The 24,330-nt window shown below is 40.1% G+C and overlaps 1 protein-coding gene across 2 annotated transcripts in view; it reads right to left on the reverse strand.

Moving 5' to 3' along the window:
- Positions 1–14,917: 14,917 nt before the first annotated feature.
- The window catches only part of LOC109638312 (cadherin-18-like), a 139,816-nt gene continuing 130,403 nt past the window's right edge, over positions 14,918–24,330 (reverse strand). For both annotated transcript variants that reach the window (XM_069511608.1, XM_069511610.1), the window contains exons 11-12: positions 20,958–21,227; positions 14,918–17,736 (exon numbers count right to left, since the gene is read on the reverse strand). In XM_069511608.1, coding sequence (XP_069367709.1) covers positions 17,114–17,736; positions 20,958–21,227 — 893 coding nt within the window. In that variant the 3' untranslated portion in view covers positions 14,918–17,113. The remainder of the gene's footprint in view (positions 17,737–20,957; positions 21,228–24,330) is intronic.

The raw sequence follows: 24,330 nt of genomic DNA on the forward strand, positions 1-24,330 counted from the left end.
CTGTGTGAATGAGTAAATTGAAAACTGTAAAGTACTGTACTGTAAAGTGCTTTGAGTCATCAAGACTAGAAAAGTGCTGTATAAATACAACCATAATTAAAGTCGTGAAAGGTTCCTCGGACTACAGTTCAGTCAGACAACTCACATTCGTACGTTTATTGCAGCAGTAGAACAGGTTAGTGTTTTACATCTAGGCTCTGACTTCATCCCCCCGATATGATTACATAGATATGATGGGAGTGAAGAGCAAATAACCCCCCTGTCGGAGCCTATAGGTGGCTGGTGCAACTGGCAGCAATACTGACGCAGCAGCGGAGCAAGCAAAGAGGGGATGGGACATTTTCTCTGCTTAAATAGACCAACTAATAAGGTGGGTGTGTAGTATAGTGTGAGTTATGGAGCAGCGCAGCTCGGGTTGGCTGCCTGAACTAGCTTCCAGGCGTCGCTCAATTTCTGCTCAACAGACCAAAACTTAGTCCATCCAAAAGAGGTTATCTATCTATCTATCTATCTATCTATCTATCTATCTATCTATCTATCTATCTATCTATCTATCTATCTAAACCATGGTTCACTTTGCTTGCAGTGTGAAAACACCTTTTCGAATAGTTTGGACTTCATGACTAATTGGAGGAAGTTGAAACAATAGAAAAGTTAAAGTGGAGTTGCCCAGGCTAACAGAATTGCTTGCAGTCTTTGCCTCTGATGATATCACCTACGACAATATGATGTCTGAATAATGAGGATGTTCATTCGGTGCATTCGAACTAGTGTTGAGTACTGTGCCTGAAGTTGGTGATGGTGGTAGTGATTCCATTCTTATATTACAGTGTTAACAAAATTAACTAAATGAACTGGATTCATTCATCTTCTCTAGTCAAATGAAAAGAGTACAACCGACCTAACAACAACACGCCAACGTCAGAAGCCCACCTGTCTTCAAACCAACCAATGTCAAGTATAGGTAGACACAGCCCACGTAGGTGATGACATCAGGATGTACGTGATACAAAAGTCTTCGCAATTGTAAAGTGAAACCAAAACTAGTTGAGTACAATGTATGCACTGTATGACATGAACCTTGGTCCAGATTTTCAGGTGTGAAAAGAGGCAAGTTGTTTGTACAGTTCCAGAGCAGCAATGTTGTACTCCCTAGAAGGGGCTCTTTTCCACTGACTATACAGCCACACAGGGTAGTTTGTAAAGTTATTTTAATATGGAGATAATAATAGTAAACTTCATTTATATAGCACTTACTACTGTAATAGTGAGAAATGATTTTGTCACGTTGCTATTGTTTTCCAAACGGTAAGGATCTCCGTCTGAGTCTGTTCTGCTGCTCTGGCCTTTCTCATGTCCCACTTAGAGACATGTTCTTTCCAAGCATTCTGGTGTTTTACACACACACACACACACACACACACACACACACACACACACACACACACACACACTCTGTCTCTGTTGTCACTGACCACATGCGATAAAAGTAAGTTTTATGTTACTTCACACATGCCTTTACTATGCTCATTATGGACGTTTATAATTGTTACCCTTGGCAGGGAGGATATTTGTTATGTCACAGCATTTCAGATCCCGATGTAAGCAATCAGACTATTTTGTAATTACAGTAATATTACTATTAGTCCAATTTGGTGCAAATAAGAGCTAGACAGATGCGTGGGATTGTTTGTCCTTGGCGGAGGAATGCCATTCTCGTTCATTTGACTACATTTGTCTGACTGAAAAAAGAACTTTACCCAAGTTGTGCAGAAAGCACAAGCTGTTCTGCTGATTTGTCATGTCCTGTTAGAGTACATGCTGTCCAAATACCTGAGGACGTTAGTTAGATGTAAATCATTTTCTGTAAATGCAGATAGTTTGATGTAGTTTGCTGTGTTCTGTTTATACGTCTTGTAAGTGTCAACTTCAATTAGATCCAAAGAGGTCATGACTGTATGTTCAAATCTTTGAGACGAGCAAATCATTGTGTGACCTTGGATCCTTTTCAGGTCGAAATGGTCTTTTTTTGAAGACACCAATATTGACTTCAAGTTGTGGTCCTATTGTGTTATCCAGTGAATGAAAGTCCAGCAACAATTATCTACATGGATCTGTTTACAAAAAAAGAAGAAGAAACGAAAACCTGCTTTCCCAGTGTGTTCAAACTCTTATTGTTCAATGAGAAGAGTGTTGAGAGTTTCATCAGGTCTTTTCTGGGATGACATTGAATACAGTCATACCGGTGCTGATAATGACTCTGAACTAAATAGAACACTGTGTCTGCTTTACTTTGTATATTCCACAGCAATGCTCTCACAACAGCTAACAACTACACAGTGCTGTTATGAGACCTGGTGTTCCTTCCTTAATATTAACATCTGGGATATCAAAACGAATCACATTATTTCCTTTCTTAGGCTCATCCATCATCCACCATCTTGCTTTGTTAGACTCATTAATTACACAGCTTTGCTGCAATAGTTGGGAGGACTTTAGGATTGAAACCAATAGACAGATCTAGTAGTCTAACTACGTTCACACAGTGGGCCCAAGTGGCCTGACTTAGATTTTTTCCCCACTATGTCATCTGATTGTTTGATGACAGTGTGAACAGCACAAATCAGATTTGGGCCACTTTCATATGTGGTTCTCAATCAGATACAGATCGGATTTTTTGAAATGTAACCTCAGTCTGAACAGCTATGTGACCCGTATCCAAATTTAATGCGACTTTTACTTCACTCTACATCAACATTCCTCATAACCGTGTGCAGGCGGAAATGCTCAGTGAAAACAAACATGGAAGACAGTTGCAACAGAAGTAGTCAGTCAGGTTTTAGACTTCACTTGGGGTGAAACATCTGTTCAAACAAAACCTGAGTGGTCTTATCGTGACTGGTCTGTGTTTGAATGCATATTAAGAGACAATGGAACCATCAACGCTCATCTGTGGCCTCCTGGTTTACTTCCTTACACAGCGTGTTGCCTGTGATGTCTTGTTCTTCTGTGCATGCAGGTCACATCAGGGCCATGACCAGTTCACATTAGAGTCTGTTCTAGGTCACATTTTAAAAGATAATGTGAACAGCTACATAAATAAATCTGATCCAGGAAAAAAAAATGGAATTCAGCACTAAGGCTTGCAGAGTGTACATAGTGTAATTTCAATTTTTCAAAAAATCTGGGGTGTATTCAGCTGGAGCCGGATTTTAAGAGAAGGGAGATTTGAAACTGGGGGAATAAAACATCATATCTGTAACATGAACCAGAATTCAGTCATTCTACAATTTCCCTGAGGTGGAGGTGAGGAGAAAGTCAACAAAGTCAACACTGACTGGCTGTCACAATCCCCAACAGAAAGAATGCCGCTCTGAATTCATATACTTGGCCTATATATTCTTGCTGCAAGAAATTGAATTTTCATGTGAAATAACAACTGTACTGCAGTTGCTGTGGTGGTATAGCAACTCTGCCTTTTTCCTGTGAGTGAACATTTCTTAAAGGCTTGAAATAAAATGGCTGAACAAGCAAACACATATTGCAAACTATTTATTTCATGTTTTCATATTTTTTTTTTACATGACTGATGATGTCTGGATAAAATGGTCTCTACATGTGGTGGGTTACTAGTATGTATCAGTAGAAAGTGAGAATTCTTTGAGGGAAAAAAAAAAGAGCTAAATGCGATTAAACATGTTTAGTCTTAAATGAATAAACATAACCAGGAATTTAAATGATCATGAGGTAAAACCATGTGAACATGGAAATGAGCCAAAGTCACAGAGTTAAATATGTGTTACCTGTTTGGCCACTTGGATTCTGCAAAGAAAAGTTGTAAACAAAAGTAAAATATCTATATAACTAACATTTTTAAGGCCTAAACTATCTAGCCCAGAGGTATATTCAGCTGGTATGTGCTCTCTCTACTGAGATCTGCAGATAAAGCCCTGCTGGCCACTCGAAGGTCGTAATTTGCAACAAAGGGAGACGGAGCTTTCCCTGTTAGAGCCCACACACTTTGGAACTCTCTGCCCACTGAAATCAGATACACTATCAACCTATCACTATTTAACCTTTAGTTGATTTACATTTATTTATGTTGTTCATATTTACATCATATTATAAAGGGCACTCGCTGCTGATGGTAAACACGTCCATGTGGTATTCTCCTCAACCATTTGGCTATCAGGCCACCCCCACTGCAGGTCTATGATCTCTTTCACTGAAAACAACCACTTTGCTGTGGCAGAAAATAACTTGACAAGACTGGGGAGGTGAGATTGCAGAGTCTTAGCCAGATTGTCCATGTATCTTTGTCTGTATAAATTCTTCCATCCAGAGAATGGTGGAGACCGCCTCGTTTAAAGAACTGAGGCCTGTTTAAAAGGAAAAAATCTCTGTTAATGCAGAAAACCTTTCCACCAAACAGATGTGACGCTGGCGTAAATGACTGAATTTCACATCACTGAAACACAGCGGGGGGAGCGAGGCAGCGATGATTACCTGCTTCCCAGTGTCGAGCAGGCTGTCTGTTAGGCGTATTAGAATCCTATTTGAGCAGCTTGGACTGCTGCCATTTGATGTTGGAACAACGACTGCAGAGACAGATTTATGTTGTTCAGACAGTAACAGAGCAGTTGATGTAATGTCCTCCACAGAAGCACCTGGATACCGAGGGTGGGCAGTGGGCCCGAGATTGAACATCTGAGTCGGGGGAAAGGAATCTCCATTGATGAGCATCAGTTGAGCCATGATGTGCAGGTGGTCGGCGGGGTTCCAGGCAGGGAAACCTGTTGCCTGGATGCCCAAGAGAGGAGGTTGGAGGCAGCTGCAGGGGGGGCAGTGGACGTAGGGCACATCCCTCCAGAGGAGGGAACTCCTGCAGGCTCAGGATGTTAAATTTGTTGGCCAGCACAGGTCCAGGGCAGGAGGAGGGGTAGATGGATGCTTTCTCTCATGTTTATCCTTGCAGGCTACAGATCACTGCTGTGAATTATGTGGAGTCAAGCTCACCGAAGCCTTCCCTCTACTTCCACTGCTGAGTGAAACAAAATTTAAAATGTGCAACAAAACAGTGTCCGGAAAACTGACTAGGCAGTTCTGAAGGAGAATGGTGACAGTTTGATACTGGGCAGCTTATCAGAACCTTTTCATTGAAAACAGCAGGAGGTTGATGCGCACAATGAGACTGGGTCAACCAAAACAATAAACTGAAAGATGCTAAACAGGTTCATGACAACTAATGAGCTGCTGATAATTGTAATAAAGAGACACTGAATAGTAGAAACTTAATGACACACTGTGATATAAAGGATTCCATTTTTTGTGACCTTTCTTCTCAGATGTCCTCTCCTCTGTTATGATATCTGCAGTCTCTGGGCCAATCACAGGCACCGTTATCAGGATTATTGTTTCATCTGAGAGGTTATAATAGTCTCTGATCACATCTCCCTCCCACCACCACAGCCTGACCAGCCTCCTCCTCTCCCATGTTTCCCTCCGTAGATGTAGGTAATTACCTTCCTGCTGTAGAGCGCCAGTGCTTCATCCTCTGCCCAGGTATAATCACAAACCATGATGCAGTTCATTATTTATAGCACATCTTGTTCTGGTATGAACACAGGAAAAGAGGGGGCCTTTACTCTGACACTTTTCGATCATGGTGTGTTGAAGTGGTCTGACCTCCACCAAAATGGATACTCCACATAATGGAGCAGATGGAAGCAATGCATGCTGTCAAGTGGCTTTTCCACACATCAGGCTTAACACAGTCACATGGTGTAAACTGTGCTGTGAGTACAGAAAAAGTAGCTCTGAATTTTAAATTGGATAAAAGATTCTTGTATGGGTGGCATGGATTAAAAATGTCTATTTATTTTTAGTATTTTTAATGTTTATTTTCAGTGACACCTCAGTCGCAGGGCAGCACAAATGTGGGACAAATAGCAGAAAGTGTTACAGCTGAACAGTTTCTCTTACAAACCTTTCTTGGTGAATAAACTATGAAGACAAGAACTTTATTCATCCCACACAAACTGAGCAGAGACATACACACACTGAAACCAACAAAATACAAAAGCACAAGGTTACAGAACTAACTATGACCAAATTGTCACGTATAAATTCTTCCTCTTTTCACAAATGGCTTAGCAGAGAGGCCCAACGAGAGAGGAAAAGTTTCACAAGATACATTTAACACACTCAGAATCAAATGAAAAGACCTTAAGAACTGCGTTATAATTGTTGTTTCTCCATTTTAAAATAATGGCACAAAGTCAAGTAGCCTACCTGTGGTAGAGGAAGTATGTCAAGTGAACAAATGATTTGTTACCTTGTTTACTGTCAACAGAAATAATAATAAAATGTAATTGTGCTTGAACAGATCAAAAACAACTCCAGAAAGCAAAACTTTTTGAGATCTACTCCAAAATCAGTTTCTTGTATCAAGCCCCACCCCTCATAGGAATCAATTGGGTACTTTTTTATCCTGCACTCATACATACAAACAGTAATGAAAACATAACCTCGTTTGCACAGCCAATGAAGCAAAGTACAGTACTGCCAATCCCCAGATGACTTTGGAGCGTAAATGCTCTAAAGGGTGGCTAAAGGAGGTAGAGTGTCCATTAACTAGAAGGCCGTAGTCCTTCATTCTGCGTGCCAAATTGTCCTTGGGCAAGACACTAAACCCTAAGTTGCTTCTGACGGCTGTGCCAGCACGGATTGACTGATGTATAATAGAGAAAGTGATGCATAGATGCGCTGTATGAATGTGTGTGTGAATGGGTAAATGGCAAAACTGTCCTTTAAAGTGTTTTGAGTTGGTATCGAGACTAGAAAAGTGCTATATGAACAGACCATTTACCATTTAACTCAAAATACAAAAATGAATGTGAAGCCAGAGATGTTTAACAACATCTCAGTGATAAATATGTATATGTGATGATTACTTTGAAAGTATAATCAACCTCAAATCCTTTGTTGGTGGGCTTAATATCAAAGAATGAATTTAGCAACATCATAATTACAGAATGCAAAGCTTCATCATTGCAACATGCACAAATGTCACATACTTCAAACTGTGGAGAGAAATGTTTTTGTGAATGTTTGAATGAACCAATGCCTGGTTAGTGCAGAACCCTGTAAGTGTAGGACCCTAAAGCAATTGCTTATTTGTGGTGTCAGAAACGTGGATTATAGAAGTATAGGCTTGAATCAAAATGTAATCTTACAAACACTTTTAAACCTCCAATATAATCACATCTATGGTGTGAACATGCAAAATGAATTCTTGAATACATCTATCACAAATGCATCAAAATATAGCTTTATATAAAATAATAATAAGTATGAAATATAATTAAATTGCTAAAATTGAGTGCAAGTCTACGCCACACATTCCGTTTCATTAGTTGAGAGAGAGAAAATGTTGCTATTTGTTTGTGTTGAATTTGTGATTCCTTTGATATTCATCATGTGCAGCCCACAGGGAGTGTATTATGTCAGTAATTGGGGGCAGATCTAAATACCACAGCCCTCAGACAAACATGTTTATCTACCTCTGTTAGTCTCTCCACTCCATATCTGTGTCCTTCTAGGACCAGACACTGTGCAGTCTTGAGCCGTGAGCTGTAGGAGGCACTTCAATCACCTTTTGAATCACCTGCAAACATCCTAGAGGACGCTGCTTCGGTCTTTTTAATTAATTTCAATTAATTAACATCTCTCTCTCTCTCTCTCTCTCTCTCTCTCTCTATATATATATATATATATACACACACTAACCGGACACTTTATTAGGTACACCTTGCTAGTACCGGGTTGGACCCCCTTTTGCCTTCAGAACTGCCTTAATTCTTCAAAGCATAGTATTGGAAACATTCCTCAGAGATTTTGATCCATATTGACATGATAGCATCACGCAGTTGCTGCAGATTTGTCGGCTGCACATCACCACCACCAGCCTGAACCGTTGATACAAGGCAAGATGGATCCATGCTTTCATGGTGTTTATGCCAAATTGTGACCCTACCATCTGAATGTCGCAGCTGAAATTGACACTCATCAGACCAGGCAACAATTTTCCAATCTTCTATTGTCCAATTTTGGTGAACCTGTGTGAATTGTAGCCTCAGTTTCCTGTTCTTAGCTGACAGGAGTGGCACCCGGTGTGGTCTTCTGCTGCTGTAGCCCATCTGCTTCAAGCTTTGACGTGTTGTGTGTTCAGAGATGGTATTCTACATACCTTGGTTGTAACGAGTGGTTATTTGAGAGAGTTGTGAGTGAAAATCCCAGTAGATCAGCAGTTTTTGAAATACTTAGACCAGCCCATCTAGCACCAACAACCATGCCACATTCAAAGTCCCCTTTCTTCCCCATTCTGATGCTCGGTTTGAACTTCAGCAAGTCGTCTTCACCACATCTAGATGCCTAAATGCATTGAGTTGCTGCCATGTCATTGGCTGATTAGCTATTTGTGTTAACAAGCAATTGAATAGTGTGCCTAATAAAGTGGCTGGTGAGTGTGTATATATATATATATATATAAACACATGGCTAGATTGATTCCAGGAAGGTTTTTAGGAACTTAGAAAACTGTATGTGTTTTATAGGAAAGGTATTTGCAATGTCATGTTTTTGATTCATGTACTGAGGTTATGTTGTTAATTAACATGTTTAGCATACATTGATATTGAATCATGTTCACAAAATATGTATTTGTTTTCCAACATAATATCTGTAAATCATTTCTTAGAATACAAAATCTTCTTGTTTTATTAGGTCTAGGTACTCACACAACAATGGTTTTGTGTGGTTGAGTCTGGTGCAGTCTGATTGGCCATTCATTTTATTCGATTGCCCTCGTCTTGTACTTTCACTCTTTGCTAAAACTTAAAGCAAATCAAAGTGTCGACTTGACTGTGATTACACATATAGAAACTAACTTGCTTTCAAAACACAAGAACTCTGAAGTGTAGAGGACCAAGCCACCATCAGGGCATCAGGTCATGGAAGCAAACTGAATACAAATGGAGCTTTCATGTCAACTTTAAACATGGTGAACTCTGACACAGAGATTTCCCTTATTAACCAAATCCTCTTGACAGTGCCGAGCTCTGACCCTGTACTGCCAGAGTGCACAATTAATACCACAGAAGACATGCAGACAGGTGTCTTTTTAGTCACTGCTTAGTACTTAGTACTTTATTCCTTCTTCAGTACATAATTCTCATAAGGCTCACCCCAACCGGTTGAGGCAGAGGACCGCCCACATGGAGTCTGGTCCGCCAGAGGTTTCTCCCAGTTAATGAGGGCTTGCTCGTTGTGGGAACTGTTGGGTTTAATATGACAGATTCTGAGAGCAAGTGTTGTGTGAAATATTTTTCCCCAAGTTGAGTCACCACACATTGACTACAAAACAGCACCAGAGTTAATGAGCTTGTTCAAAGCTGCTCCTTACAACTTTTTCAAAATATAGATAAATCTGAGAGCTGTATAATTGGATTTTTGGTTGCAGTTTTGTTGAATAGTGTTCAAAGGAAATAATAAGTAAGAATAACAAATATAGAAAAATAACAGTGAGTCAGCTGTTCAGTGGGGCAATCTACATAAGGATTCTTTTCTCCAATATTGGTGAGTGAGCCAGGAGGACACAGACACTATCGTGATTGTTTTGTTGTGACTTCTGTTTGATTGTCAGTGGAGATTTGTACATCTTGCTTGTCGGCTATATACATTTTAACCTTTCGTTTGAAAATCATCAACTTTGCTACAGTTACTTCTGGCAGCCAGTGTTTTCTTAAACAGAGACGTTTAGAAACGCTGTTCTCCCTGTTTTAGTATCAAACTAAAACGTGTAGAGAACTGGAGGAGCAGAAATTGAGATGTTTGAAAACAGAAGTCAGGGCTGGCAGAAAGGGCAGATCAAGTTAGCCTTCATGCACAAGAGCAGAACACGATGCAAGAGGTCTCTGTCAACTGGTTGTTGTATCAACACTGGTACTGTCTAGGCCAAAACGACCCGAGTCACCAGGAAATATCCTGGTCCTCCCTACAGGCTGAAAGCCACTTCAGCTGCTTCTTCTTCTTTTTTTTACCAGTCCTTCCCTGACAGACAGGTCTGGATGTAGTTTAAGTACATGAAGCCCTGCTACACATTTGACACATTCGACTGATTTTGAAGCAATATCACATTTTTTAAAACACTTTTACTGGGGAAAACAAATGCATTAAATACAAGTGTGGGTCATGGTATGATCAGCTCCAACTGGGTGTGATTGGGACATCAGCAGTCAGAGCTCACCTCCTCACAACCACATGTTAGATAATACCTGTTTATGCAAAAAAAAGCATGCTGCAGTGAGCATACGTTCGTAGGTGCCCCTGAACAGCAGTGCAAGACAGTATGTGGTTTGTAATCAGAAGGTGGTTCAAATCAGAAGTTCTTTTCAGCAGGACTAACTCTGTAAACCAGCAGCCATCCTCTCTGAAGCTCAACTCATCAATCTTTGATTTTCTTGAGTCTTCACAACAGGAATACAGCACAGAGAACTCTAACGCAATTTGTCCTCCTCTCTGTCGGAGTCACTTCTAATCCAGTTAGACAACAGGGACTAGAGGAGACAATAAAGCCCCACTAATGTACTTTGGACACTGACACTGCACGCAGTCACTGGAAGGAGCAGTGAGGGGAAAAAGGAAGATAAAATAAGTGTGGACGCCAGAAAAATGGGGACTGAGTAAATAAGAGGGATATCCACACAGCAAACATGACATTTTGAGGTATTTCAAAGCTCAGTCCTGAGACCGTCGGGAAGAGGACAATATTTGATCTGCACATTAATGTTGATGAATTAAATAAAACTGCTTTGTTTCAACTTTTAAAAGTATATAGCCTTTATTAGGGAAAATCACTATTCCAGACAGATCAAATAATCCATTACTAATCAGCTGACAATACAAACAGAAGATTTCATTTACCCAGCTTGTATTGGATGATCACAAATGAAGAAGACCTTTGCTCTAATGATGAGATGTGCTCATTCAACATGACTGTACTGAACAGCAATGTAATAACAGATACAAGGTGTGATAACTCTCTGATTCCAAACTCAGGCCCAGGTGATAACAGCTTCCATGAATTAGACACTTTGAATCAGGACTTATTAGTACAATATATTCACACAGTTACTTTGCATTATGTTAACATGAATTTACCTTGTTCATTGATGATTTTTGAGACAGCAGAGGAGTTGTAGCTTTTGCAATATTAGAAAGAAAACATCCAAAATGGTGTAAGGTAGCATCATACATGAAACTATTTCAGGCTGGGGTTTTAAAATCTGGTTGAATAATGTGGGACATTATCAAGAAGTGAAAGCAATGACCTAAGTCATAATCAGACAATGCTCTGTGACATGTAAACAGAATATGAATGGAGTATTCTATTAGCAACTAATGTAAACACCATGGCCAAAATAATGTCTTCTGAATAAGGTCAATAGTTGAAATATATTGGTGTCTATGTAAACATAGTCAGTGCCACTGTCCCACCAGAGAGTCGAACTAGAACAGGCATCCCATGGTCCCATTTGAGGGGTCACAGATCCTTGTAGAATCCCATTCCTGACAAAGGTCAAAGTTCCAGCCTCCGTCTGGCCAGTCTAGATGAAACAGCTATCTTTGGCATTCATTTCTGTCAAAAGTCTACCTGCTGACCAGATCACATGAAAATCATGGAGTCGTTCATTGTTGTTCAGCAGGTAGAGAGGGTCAATCAGAAGGTCGGTGGTGAGACCATGGTTTCAATATGAAGCATGTGGTTAGGGTTGTGGAACGGTCAAGAAATAGAGAATCAACATTCACCTCCAGGTTTCCCATGAGAAAGATCTCTGCTTTGTTGGACTAGCTCGGTTGACTCATCCTACTATACTTATTTAGGCTTTTGGAGGTCGCCTTACTAATGAAGGTAACTCTAGGTCGTAAAAAGCAGCCTGTACGGACGCAGGAGACCTGGGGCCTTGTTTTTAAACAATGACAGTGTCCCAATATTAATCATCTACTGAGGATTTTTAAATTTTAGTGTGATACACTGCATCTTTTTCAAGGATCAATATCCTTACTTTATGCTTTTTTCACATGGTTAGACTGTCAGCGGTTTACCTTTGGTTATAGTGCACTGTAGTGTAGATATTCATTATAGTAGTATTCCATACAAACACAGAAAAACCACACCTGTGAAAATGAAAAATAAAAAAATGAAAAACTGATCAGCAGAACCAGAAATATATATATATATATTTTCATTCTACTCTCTCCAACATTGTTCTTGTCAACCCTTCACATAGCTCTCTCTGGATCCACAAAAGACTTTATACAACGTTTTTACCTCTTTATATACAGTCTATGGTTTTTACACATATCCCCAGACCTGTAGACAGATCGGCAGAGCGCTCCCTTAATATTTGCATATTCCTAATACTTTTTCTGTACCTACCTATTCTCCTTTGAGCACTCATACTATATACCCTGGAAATTAATATTTCTCTACAGCCTCACATTATTTTCCAAGGGATTTCACCTTCTCTCATAATAAAAACTCTTGTGTAAACATGCTCACTGCTGAATAGGAGAATCCAGAGTTAATAGAGCCAGAACCAGAGACACATCCCAATTCCCTTAACTGCATTCACACCCTCCTGACGTGTGTCGTTTTAATTTGATCTTAGTCTCTGCCACTAAAGGAGCGAGGAAAGACAAAGGTAAAGATGAGAGTAAAGACAACATCTCTCCAACTGCAATATTATCAGAAAATAAAAGGAAATGACAGTTTACTAACAGGAAAGATCTTTCTAATGAATGAGACAGTTATTAAACTGAAATGAGAGAATTGTACCACATTTAAGACATTCCCTCAAGCTGATCTTCAGATATCATGTTCAGGAAAAACATAAAAATACTTTGTGAGGCCACCATGACCTTGAAATTCAAGTGAATGTTTGTCCCACATGTAATGGCATTCCCTTTGGGCATTCTTGATAAGTTCTGTAAAATATAACGCAAAGTCATGGGACCTGGACCTTTGGCCACCAAGTCTAAATAGTTCATCCTTGAGTCCACGTGAATATTTGTACCAGATTTCAAGGAATTCCCTCAAGGCTTTTTTTAAGATATCAAGTGAATGAGAATGGGACAGACAGATGGACAGACAACCCTGAAGACATATGTCTCAGGCCTCTGGCTGCTGCTGGTGCAGAGGCATTAAAAAACAGAAGAGTACACAATCAAATGAATTCAAGACTTACATTCAAACTCACACACACACACACACACACACACACACACACACACACACACACACACACACATATACTAGTAATTTGTAAGCTTAGGAAGTAATGGAGGGTGTTGTTAGTGCCTCTGGTGGCAGAGTAAAATCCAACAATATGAGATGCTCATGCTTATGGAAACTGTTGATGAGGACATTAGTGGCTTTGTTAAGTGTGAGTCTGGCAGAGGAACAGTGGCATTGGAAATCCCATCAATCTGCTGATTACAGCGCTGGTATTTTTAAGCTACCCTGTGCAGCCCTTTAAATGCTGTCTTCACTCAGAAGCCCAGTTACATTTCTCATGAATAATTCATACATTCAGTCCTGCTCTTACACCAGCCACACTGCCTATGTGTTAAGGTCACTGTTGTTTTCAAAGAAGAGTAAGTAAACCCCCTAATTACCTCTTGAACAAATAAGCAGCACAAGCAAGGGACGGTGTTTCAGATTTTTGTTGTGTGACGCCAGAGCTTTTAAAAAAAATGATCCTTTGTTTAGAAACCTTTGCTTCTCACTTGCCTTTATCCAGGGAAATGAGTAATTCGCAAACATCTAAGAATAGCAAACATAAGCACACTCTTCTAAAAATCAAATAAAAGCAGATGCTGCGTGAAGCCAAATTAAGAGGTGACACTTTTTTTTTTTCATGCACTACAATATAATGATTATCACCATGTGAAATAACTGCTAATTCTAAGTAACAAACCCATAATAGAGCCTGGTAATGAGTGAGAGACATTTACAAAAGACTTTAAAGGTACAGTGTGTAGAATTTTGTGATATCTAGTGTTGAAGTTGCATGTTGCAGCTGAACACCCCTCACCTCACCCTCTCCTTCCAAACATGAAAAAGAAACTGTGGTAGCTTCAGTTGTCATAAAAACTCAAAAGGTGTTTAGTTTGTTCAGTCTGGACTAATGTAAAAAACATGGTGGCCTCCGTAGACAGGGTCCCCTCGATGTAAATATAAAGTATTTAAATATAAAGAGATTTTTCTAGGGTAAAGAAAAACTATAATTCACACAATTTGGATGAAATGAACTAGTGAAAATATCATGAGGATTATTCTACATTAAATCTGCCAATAGTTCCCTTTCACTTAAATCTTACACACTGGACCTTTAAGGGTGATTCATTTATGTCACTTATTGGGCCTCCAGGGAGGAGGCATGGAGGTTCAGCAGTAGACAAGCTGTTACCTGGGCATATTTGCCAAACCCCTGATAACTGTAAAATCTGCACTCAGACACATTTGAAGCCAGTGATTGCATGTAGAATAACGCTGAGGCTCTAATTAAAAACTTTTCGTGCCTTCTCTGTGAGGCGTTTATTTCTGTTAATCACTGGAAAAGAAAGAAAGAGAAGCAAGAAGAGTGGTATTTTTTACAGAAAGTGCAGTGTCAGTTGGCGCATCGAGAAAAGACATATTCATCACAGCACGTAATGACAATCCCAGACCTATTCATAGAAAAATAAGTAAAAAAAATTGGCACTTTCCAAGTTTTGCACATACAGTGTGGATCAAAAACAAATTCATGCACATAATCAGACGTCTTTTTCTGAAACCACTGGTCTTTTTTATTCATCGATAAAAAATATACACTGGGGAAGATAGGCTTAATTTCTTCCATCTTCCTCATCATATTCCTCTGTTGACGTATTTATTAGTTTCTACTCAGAAAAGATAACAGTCCTCTCACGACTTCAGTCCAGTGGGAAACAAAATGCATAATGAAATATAAATTTCCATATTTACAGATATCAGCGGAGTTAGAGTGAGAAACAATGGAGGGGTGGGGGGGCTAGGTCTAATTATTAACTTGTCACTCATCAGTGTTACCAAGGACTCCTCTTTAGTGTCACTCTCAGTCGCATTGTTCCTGTACCTTCTTTCCACTTCTGTCTTTGTTACAGCTCAGAAGCATTTCTGGCAGCCCTTCTCTAATGCAGCAACTTTAATAAAATGTCACGTGTATTCCTTATCATGAGCTCTGCTTACTGTTCTCTGCCTGATTAGAGTCCGAGTGCTGTGGATATGGGGCAATATTAACGACATTAAACTGACGTAAAGTGACTGTGGTTAGTTGTTTTTGTTAGACAACAGAAACAACTATTATGGCAACTGTATGGACCCGGGAATTGAACTGCCGTGATCTGAAATTGATGCAAGAGAGCAAATTAAAAACTGAAGAACATTTTGTATGCTTCATTTTCTCATCTCATTTTCACATTATTAGTGGAACTAAATGAGTTAAATAAATTCAGCTTGTCGCAAAACCACGTACTTCACTTAAAATTGAATGTGTGTAAAATAGAGAGAAATCAAAGTACCAAAGCTTCACTGCTGCCAGAATGTTTGTCTGTAGATTTGAATTACAGTTGGAGGCTGTCAATGGAATGTCTCGGAAAGAAAATGACAAAGTAGTTGCCTAAACTTGACACATTGTTGACACATACACAAACATGTTACCGAGAGATGAGAGACACGATGTCACACATGATCATGAAGTCAATTAAATTATCCTCTGTTCTTGTTATCATTGAACTATGAAAATGCTTTTAATCAACATTGATGGCAGCAATAGGTGGTAATTGAGAGAAAACCCATGGGGTCATCAGGTTCTACTGACACGTTGTCAAGTATTTATAGCGTAGCTGGGATAATTCATGTTATGTTGCCTGGTGATAATCAGCCAGTGGATGAATTGAAAGATTGAAACCAGCAGAAATGTTTAAGACTTGATGCCGTCAAACCCTCTTCTAGGCTTTTGTGCGTGTGACAGGTCTGCTAGTTAGAAAATATGGGTAAAGTGAGAACATGTAAAGTTTTTCAAATAACGACCCAAATTTTAATTATGGACCTGTGTTATAATATGATAGCTTGGGATGAGTTAGGATTGTGCAGTAGCGAGTTTGTTCTAGGTTTTGACTCAGATCATGATCATGCAACTGGAATGTGGATTAGCTAATTACCCAGGAAGCTGATGTTTCAGGGTCCTATTCACACTATGTGCATGTAAACAAATTAAAGGAACTTCATTTCAAATTAAATTTGACTTTAAAGACTTAGTTAATAATAATAAAAAAACATTTTAGGGGAAGGCTCTGTAACTTATTTCGACTGTGCACTTGTCAGTAAGACCGTCCGCTTTCTCTTTGTCTATGCATATCACATATATCACAGCAGCCTCATGATTGTTTTAATAATTTGCAAAACAAATCAATAAAAGATAATTTCCCATGAATCGACCAAGTGCAGACTGGTGACCTAAACCTCACACACTGGGTCATCGTGCTCCAAACCAGTTTGTTGTGGCCAGACGAGCTGTGCAAGGTTCTTAAATGACAGCATGAGTGTCAGCAACAGTGAAGATAAAGAGCAGAATCCTTTGGGCTCAGGACTAGCTGTACTTTTCACACTAACCTAACAAGCACAGCAGAGGGAGAAAAGTGTATGCACATTTACTTTTCATTTGAAAACACTTGTCTTCTGTCATTTAGCATTCTGTCCCTCATCACAGCACTCAAGCAAGGGTATTATCCCAGTTTCCTCTCAGCCAGGGTGTGTTCTTCTCTGCTGTTGGATCAAAATGGCTTATCCACAGATTAAACACGATACCACAGTTCCTGATTGCCAGCCTTTCGCTGCAGTAAATTTGCATCCTTGCACTTTAAATGGCACAAGTAAAAGTAATTTTCTTCAAACAATCTGGCCAAAAGTTGAAAAAAGAACTTTTGGATGATTTCTTCCGGATTCTGGGTTAGCTTGGCCTGCAGCCAGCTATTCTCCTACTATTTGTTCCTGTGTTTCCCTCTCTGGGTGCCAGTCCTCAAAGTCAGCATAGTTTAATTCGGGCACTCCCGCTGTCAGGCCCAATGAGCTGACTGACCCGGCCAAGGAGCCAAGGCCTTCATAGGCGTATGTCTGAAGCGAATCATACGGTGGGCCCCGAGTGTCACAGTCCGCTTCAGCCACCTTTTGCTGGAGGATCTGCTGAATTATGTCGTGACCATCCAGCAGAAGCGAAGGCGCTGATTGGCTGAGCTCTCGAGGAATGCAGTCAATGATAAACCAGGCAGGTTCTGACTCTGGGCTGTACTTCCCATAATCTACCTGCTGAGCTTTCCTCCTCCTCACCACCACAGACCCCTCCTCATCATCCTCGACCTCGTCGTCCTCTCTGCATAGGCTCGGTCTGTGGCCGAGGTAGGCGTGGAACTTCCTGTGAGGCTCGGAGACTTTGGGATTTCGAAGGGCAGCAATGTCAAAAGCCTCGGTGTCCTCCTCCCCGCCTCCTTCGTCGTCATAGGTCACCACATTTTCTCTGATGTCCTCTTCAGACAGAATCAAGGGTTCTTTGCTCGCCTTTTTATTTCGCAGTTGTGTGAACAGAATCACTATGGCTGAGGAAAATGTAAAGGGAAAGGGAAAAAAGGATTAAAGGAAAAAAAGATGATATACAAAGATTATAAAAGAAAACCAGGGACATTCAAAACACTGTTATACCATGTGCTTCTTTCCTTTTTAGGAGATTATTTAAGAGAATGTATCATAGTCTACAAAGTGTTCAGTCTACACCAGGCTGTGTCGAGCCACGTAACAAGTTTATTCAATCACTCGTGGAAATATTCTATTCCTCTTCATCTGTCATTTGAGCACCGTGAATATTCTACCAGCTTCACCTCTGCACCATCTCAATTCCTGAACTGAATCCAAAGTCAGGGGCCACATCCTTCTTAGACCGAGTAGACCATATAGGTCTTACTGAAATGATACAGTCTGGTCTATTCCCTCTATGTGTCCCCAGCTGCGCCTCTTTGAAACGCCAGAAGAAATGTACAGTACTTCAGATTTAGTCCATCTGCATTCAAACACATGCAAGATGTTGAGGATTTTGTTTCTGGAAAGGATGACTTGCAGAAACATCACACACTTCCATGGGGATGATTTGGATGAAGTCTGGTTGACACTCCATGATGCTATGTGCATGGATGTAGTGAAACAACGAGGAGTCTGCCTTGCGACTTTTCATTATGTAGTGGATTTTCTTAAAGAAGACCAGGGAGAGCACTTGAGAACCATGTTGCCAGACAACACCAAACTTGTGAAACTCTCACTGTCCCTGTAGCATCCTGCAGCTAAGAAAGGTCATTTTCAGGCCAGTGGTGTCCTAAAACCTATTTGCAGTCATCAGTGGGGCAGGCAAGACTGAACTATGTTGCTGTTCTGAACTGTCAATAAAGAGGAACATGGATGCAATTGCAGATGAATTCATCAAGTGCATGGCTGCAAGGTGTATAAATTATTTAGCAGTTGTTTGTGGATCTATGTGTTTAAATGGTAAATGCTTTGTATAGAACGTTTATCATCTTGTGGTCACCAAAGTCAGTGTGTTACAGTACAATACTTCACACACCCATTTATACAGTGCATCTATGCAGCACTTTTTCTATGACAGGCCATTTAGGGTTCAGCATCTTGCCCAAGGACACTTCGGCCTGAGCCACATGAGGTTAATTGACTATTTTACTGTGTACTTGTATGCTTTCTTTGCATGTGTAATAACAAAAGGAAGCCTGTTATAACATGCTTGGCTTGTAGAATATAGCCTACTGCTATGTTGTGGATAATGATTGTTGTTTGGCTTGTGGCCCATACTGTTGTACTGTGTTGTTTATAGGTGTATTTTAAGAGCGGAGAGCCACAGTGGTGTCAGATTGGTTTTGTTCACTTGGCCTTTGACTTATGTTAATTTGAGCCTTTTTACTACAATAATTCCGGCTGCATTTGTTATTTCTGTGTATTTCGTGGTGTGTATCATTAGTTAAACTTTAAACTTCTGTTTTATTAAAGGCTTGATAGTGATAGAATAAGGAGTGGAGCTGTCCATGGTGCTGAAAGCTACATCATGATTTAGTGACTTCCAACAACTTCAGTTTTGTGCAGGTGGGCTATGATTTATCTTCATGATAATCTATTGTTACAGAATCATTTTGGTGGCATCGAGTGTAACTTTTGGGGAGGCTCAGGGGTTAGAGCAGTCGTCCCCCCAGTCTTCTCTAGTCCGCCTGCCGAAGTGTCCTTTGGCAAGATGCTGAACTCCAAATTGTTGGCTCCCCTGTAATGTCCCATTGTGCTGAAATGCATAAGTTAGATAACTTTTCAAATAAGTACAGCAACAAATGTTGTAGGCTATGGTTTTTGCAGGGGTTATCTCTGTCTTAGAAGTGGGGCGTTCAACTGTTTTGAGCGCCCGCAGGCAGAAACATACATCAGCGCCTATGGTTGCATGCTTCTTTGAGCTGCCTCACTTGCTGCAGCTTGCCTCATTATCAGAAGCTAGCAACCCTGGGATATATGTTGGCTGGAGAAGCATCCGCCCTTTGGATCTCTGATTGTTCAGCAATGGAAGGACTCATTTGAAGAAGCCTTTATATGGGACAAACTGGTTGTGCTGCTCTGACGCCATCAAATGCAGCCATAGTCATCTCCTATCAAACCCTCAGATCAGAAGTCTTTCATGAGACATCCCCATCTCATGCTTCATTTCTTATCACTATCACCAGTGTCTGGGGTAGTGTCCCTACTATTCCAAGCAACCAGTTCATAGTTCTACTTCCTACAGTGTTCTACTACCTGTTGAGATGTAAGTGTCAAGTAAGTATGGTACCTGAGGTAATATGTTTTTAAGCATGAAAGGGAGAGTGGGAAATACATGCAGCAAAGGGCCGCGAGTTTCCCCAGTTCCTTTGGAAGTGTTCATTGTATAAATTGTGTATATTAAAATAATCTTTGCTCAAAAAGTCATTTCACTATCAAGTGGTTGTATATGTTGGAAGATGAAGTAAACCTTACTGACAGGGACTAGTGAATAATAATAATGACTAGAAAAGATGCAGATAAAGTGGGGTTCCCTTAGATGGACTGAACTTCTGACGTATGCTCAACTAACAAGGAGCCTGCACTTTCCAAGAACCATTCAACACCTCAAGATCCCTCTACAGCCTAAAGACAGGAACCATTAGGGTGCATGAAGTCATCATCATCACACATGAAAGCTATAAGGGACATCAGTGTGAGAGCAAGGACGCTGGAGCAGAACCTGGATCAACATTAAAAAAGGATCAAATCAATCTATGTCCACCAGACCAAAAACACTCAGCATCTGGAGGAAGGCCATTTATATCTAATGCAGTGGAGAACCTGCCCATCTGTTACGTCACAGCTGAAGTTCCATACATACTCAGATCACATAATGAACCAACTCCATGACCACCGATCAAAACCCAATTTCTGAAGAAAAAAGCTAAAATATTTTTTGTTACATACCTAATGAGCTGTTTAGTTTATAGAAAACCAAATGTTTCACTCTGTAGCTGATTTGTTGATCTTCTTAGTTATCATTCTGCCATAACTTTTCTTTATAGTCAGTTACTGGACAAATTGTATTTGTTTATTACTGTCTTGCCCTCAGAACAATGCAGCAAAGCTGTTTGCTCGATACAAATAGATGGAACCTCCAAAACGTCTAGTTGAATTAATGGACTAATGCTTTACTATCGGAACTGATGGCCAGGAAATCCATTGGCATATTTGTACATGACGTTTGTAACCACTAACTTACCTAATAATATGACGATACACAGCAGTATGGCAACAAAGGCCCCGGTGCTGAGACCAGCTGAGGACAGGAAGGCCTGAGCCTGACAGATGTTGTTGCTGTTGCGACCCTTGGTGTTCGCCTGACAAACACACACCCTGAGGGAGAGTGTAGTGGTGCTGCTTAGAGGAGGCTCGCCGCCATCGGCCACCACCACCAGCAGGCTGAAGAACTCCCGGTCTCTGTCCTGGCTGAATCCTTCCCGCCGACGAGAAACTATACTGGCAGTGTTATCTGGGCAAGGAAAAGAGGGTGTATGGAAGATGATGGTGAAGGAAGAAAGATAACAGAATGATAGAAGAGAGTTGGAATGATGTGAGAGAGATGTGAGAAAGGTGTTAGAAAAAAGAAACTTTAAGCAAGTACATAAAAAAAAGTGTTAGTTTAATCACAAAGCTCAGTAAGAATAGGCCCCATAATCACGGACCACTCCACATGATTTTGTAGAGCACAGTAGGAGCAGGGCACATCGATGACTTTAATGACTTAAATGGGTTATTTCAGACATACAAGATAACAAAGTACAAAGGTGCTTGTTATCAGTAAGTATTGCAAATTATGGGCATTTAATACAATTGTATTGATTTTTAGATTACTAACATTTATTAATAATATATGATCTCTACCAAAGAATTAAAAAGTAATGTGTTCCAATTTCAGTCATCCTGGGAACAAATAATAATCTTTGGAGAGATGTTGTGCCTTTAATGCTGTTCTTTCCTGGAGGGCTTCTGTTGCTTTATGCTGGAAAATTCCTCTCCTGTCATTTTCTCATTAGGTATCTGGGTAGAAAAACCTGTGTTCATACTGTAGTAACATCTATACATATAATCTCGCCCACATTTTTTGAGCCCAGGCAGCCACAGACATACCAGCGCACTGCATCTTTAATGACCATTGCTGGTTTACACCAGACGAGTTGATCCAAACTCATTTATTTTGGCTGCATCTGAAACCAGTTTTGTACTTGGAACCTGTCTGCGTCCTCCTGGTGTCAGAATCACTGTTTTACAATGCAGTTGAATCAACATTAACCACATATTATACATCATAAAGATCTCCATATATAACAGGATTGCACATATAGAGCATGAGTTATTATATATGGTGCTTGTGGTGTGGGAGCAGTGCTGGTTGTAGAGTCAAACAGCAGCAGGTCCTCCCACCACCTCTACTGATCATTCAAATCATGAATAGAAATGCCACGTTCCTCTTTAGCACTGTAGCTAAGCTCCCGGCTCTATTGAGTATACTCCTCAAAGGATCAATGACTTCATTAGATTCTTCACAAAAAAACTAAAACCATTAAAGGAAAAAAAAATTCATCATCTCTTTTACACGACTGGCACATATACAGTGATGTCCTTGATGCATCTAGCTCATCGTTTTTAATTATACATGTAAACTGAAACTGAGAATACAATTATTGTACCTTGATTTAGTTTTCAATCATGTAAAGGGACTTTTACACATGAAGGAACATCTGTCACATTCATGTCCTCGGCAAACTAGTTAACACGGTGTTGATTAAGCCTGTCACTGCCTGCTAAATCTCTGTGTATTTTCAGGTGTATGCCTAAAGCTGTTGTCTGCTGTGACATTTCTGCACAGTGCCATGGTATTTTATTTCAACCAGCAAATTTGTCAGCGCTGCAACTGTAACAACAGAGAACGCTTCAGAAATAAGGAGTGTATCAGAGCATCTGATGGAAAAAAGTGTCCAAGAATTATACAGTATCTGACCAGACACCATTCATCCAACATATATATATATATATGTTGGAAATGTTTATCCCCTACATACCATTTATCTGAACTTCGGAGTCAAAATTTATTGCGAATGTAAATGAGCCATAAACAACCCAACGTGTGTGTACATATATATATATATATTTCTGTTTATGTCATTCTAAATGTCCTCAGGCCTGTTCCACCTTACATTCAACGCAGCAAGGCTGGTCACCCTACAAAGAATACATTGTGACAGTGGTTGAGAGAAGATACACAACTGTTAAATATGTATTAAGAGTGTGTCTTTACAAAGCATTGTGCAGCCCCACTGCCCTGGGGAGCTCCCAGCTATGATAAAGCACGTCAGCTAGCAGACAGAGGCGTGTATATATATGTGTACGCATTTGTGTGAGGAATTAGTAATGTATTCCGGCAGTGCCCGCTGGAGTCTGCACATCTTCATATCTTCATTTACATAGTGTGTCCTGTTGACATGCATGGAGCCTCTGGGTGAACACACGCACATGCGCCCACACACACACAAACACACACACACACACACACCTCAGGCATCTTAATTTATCATAGGACATGACTTTTGTCCTCAATTGGACAAGCTTGCCCCAATTCACTGGTATTTAGTTGGAAACAGAAAGAAGGAAACACACGTTACTTACTTTGATGACTTATGTTTATAACCCTACCCCGGCTGGTGCAGAACGCAGCTCATCTGTTTATTTGAAAAGTGTATTAATAGGTAACCTAGGTATCCTATGACCACATCTCACCAAATTCCACACTGCACTTCCTCAGGCCCTAACAAGCCTGAATCATAGCCAATAAAACTGTTCACGAGTTATATGAGCCACAGACAAACAGATATTTCTGAAAAATATAGTCATTAATAAGGGTTCTTCAGTGTCATAACCAGGATTGTGTTTTTAAATAACTTTAACATTAACATTATAAAGGTAGTCCAGTTACACTAGTAAAGTTCCACGCTATAACAGTCAGCTGTGTTATCAATATGATACTTTTCAGAGCAGCAGTCCACGGATTGTGTAATAATGTATTTACTATAACATTTGAACTGTGTTATAATACTTTGCACAAATTTAACATTAAGTTGCAGAAAAACTCTAGTTGTTTATTAATGAGGTAGATGAGACTTCTCACGAGGTGTGATAACTGTGATCTTCAGGGCCCTTGTACAACACACTGCTCTCACATGGCTGCTCTCTCTTGAATTCATACTTATTTTCAAACATTTTCTTTGTAATTATCCATTTACTGACCCAAAGAGGTCTTTGTTCCTTTTACTTTAATTGCTCATATAATAGTCCTGTGTCTCTGAAGTAAATGGTAGAATAGTTCTGGTTTCATGTACCCAAAAATATTCTACTAATGTAAAGAAATGTTTTCAATAATGTAGTTGCTGACAAAGATCATCCATATTGAGCCTTTATTGATGTGATTCTTTCTCAGCATATGATCAGAACATAGAACAAGAACACGCTGTATCCCTTTGTGTCGACCATGCTGTTTGTGTACACTGCAACAAGGGCGTGTGTGAGGTCAGGGAGGAGGAAGTGCTGACACTCAGGGG

The sequence above is a fragment of the Paralichthys olivaceus genome, chromosome 16 (assembly GCF_024713975.1).
Source record: "Paralichthys olivaceus isolate ysfri-2021 chromosome 16, ASM2471397v2, whole genome shotgun sequence".
In the NCBI taxonomy this organism is placed as follows: domain Eukaryota; kingdom Metazoa; phylum Chordata; class Actinopteri; order Pleuronectiformes; family Paralichthyidae; genus Paralichthys; species Paralichthys olivaceus.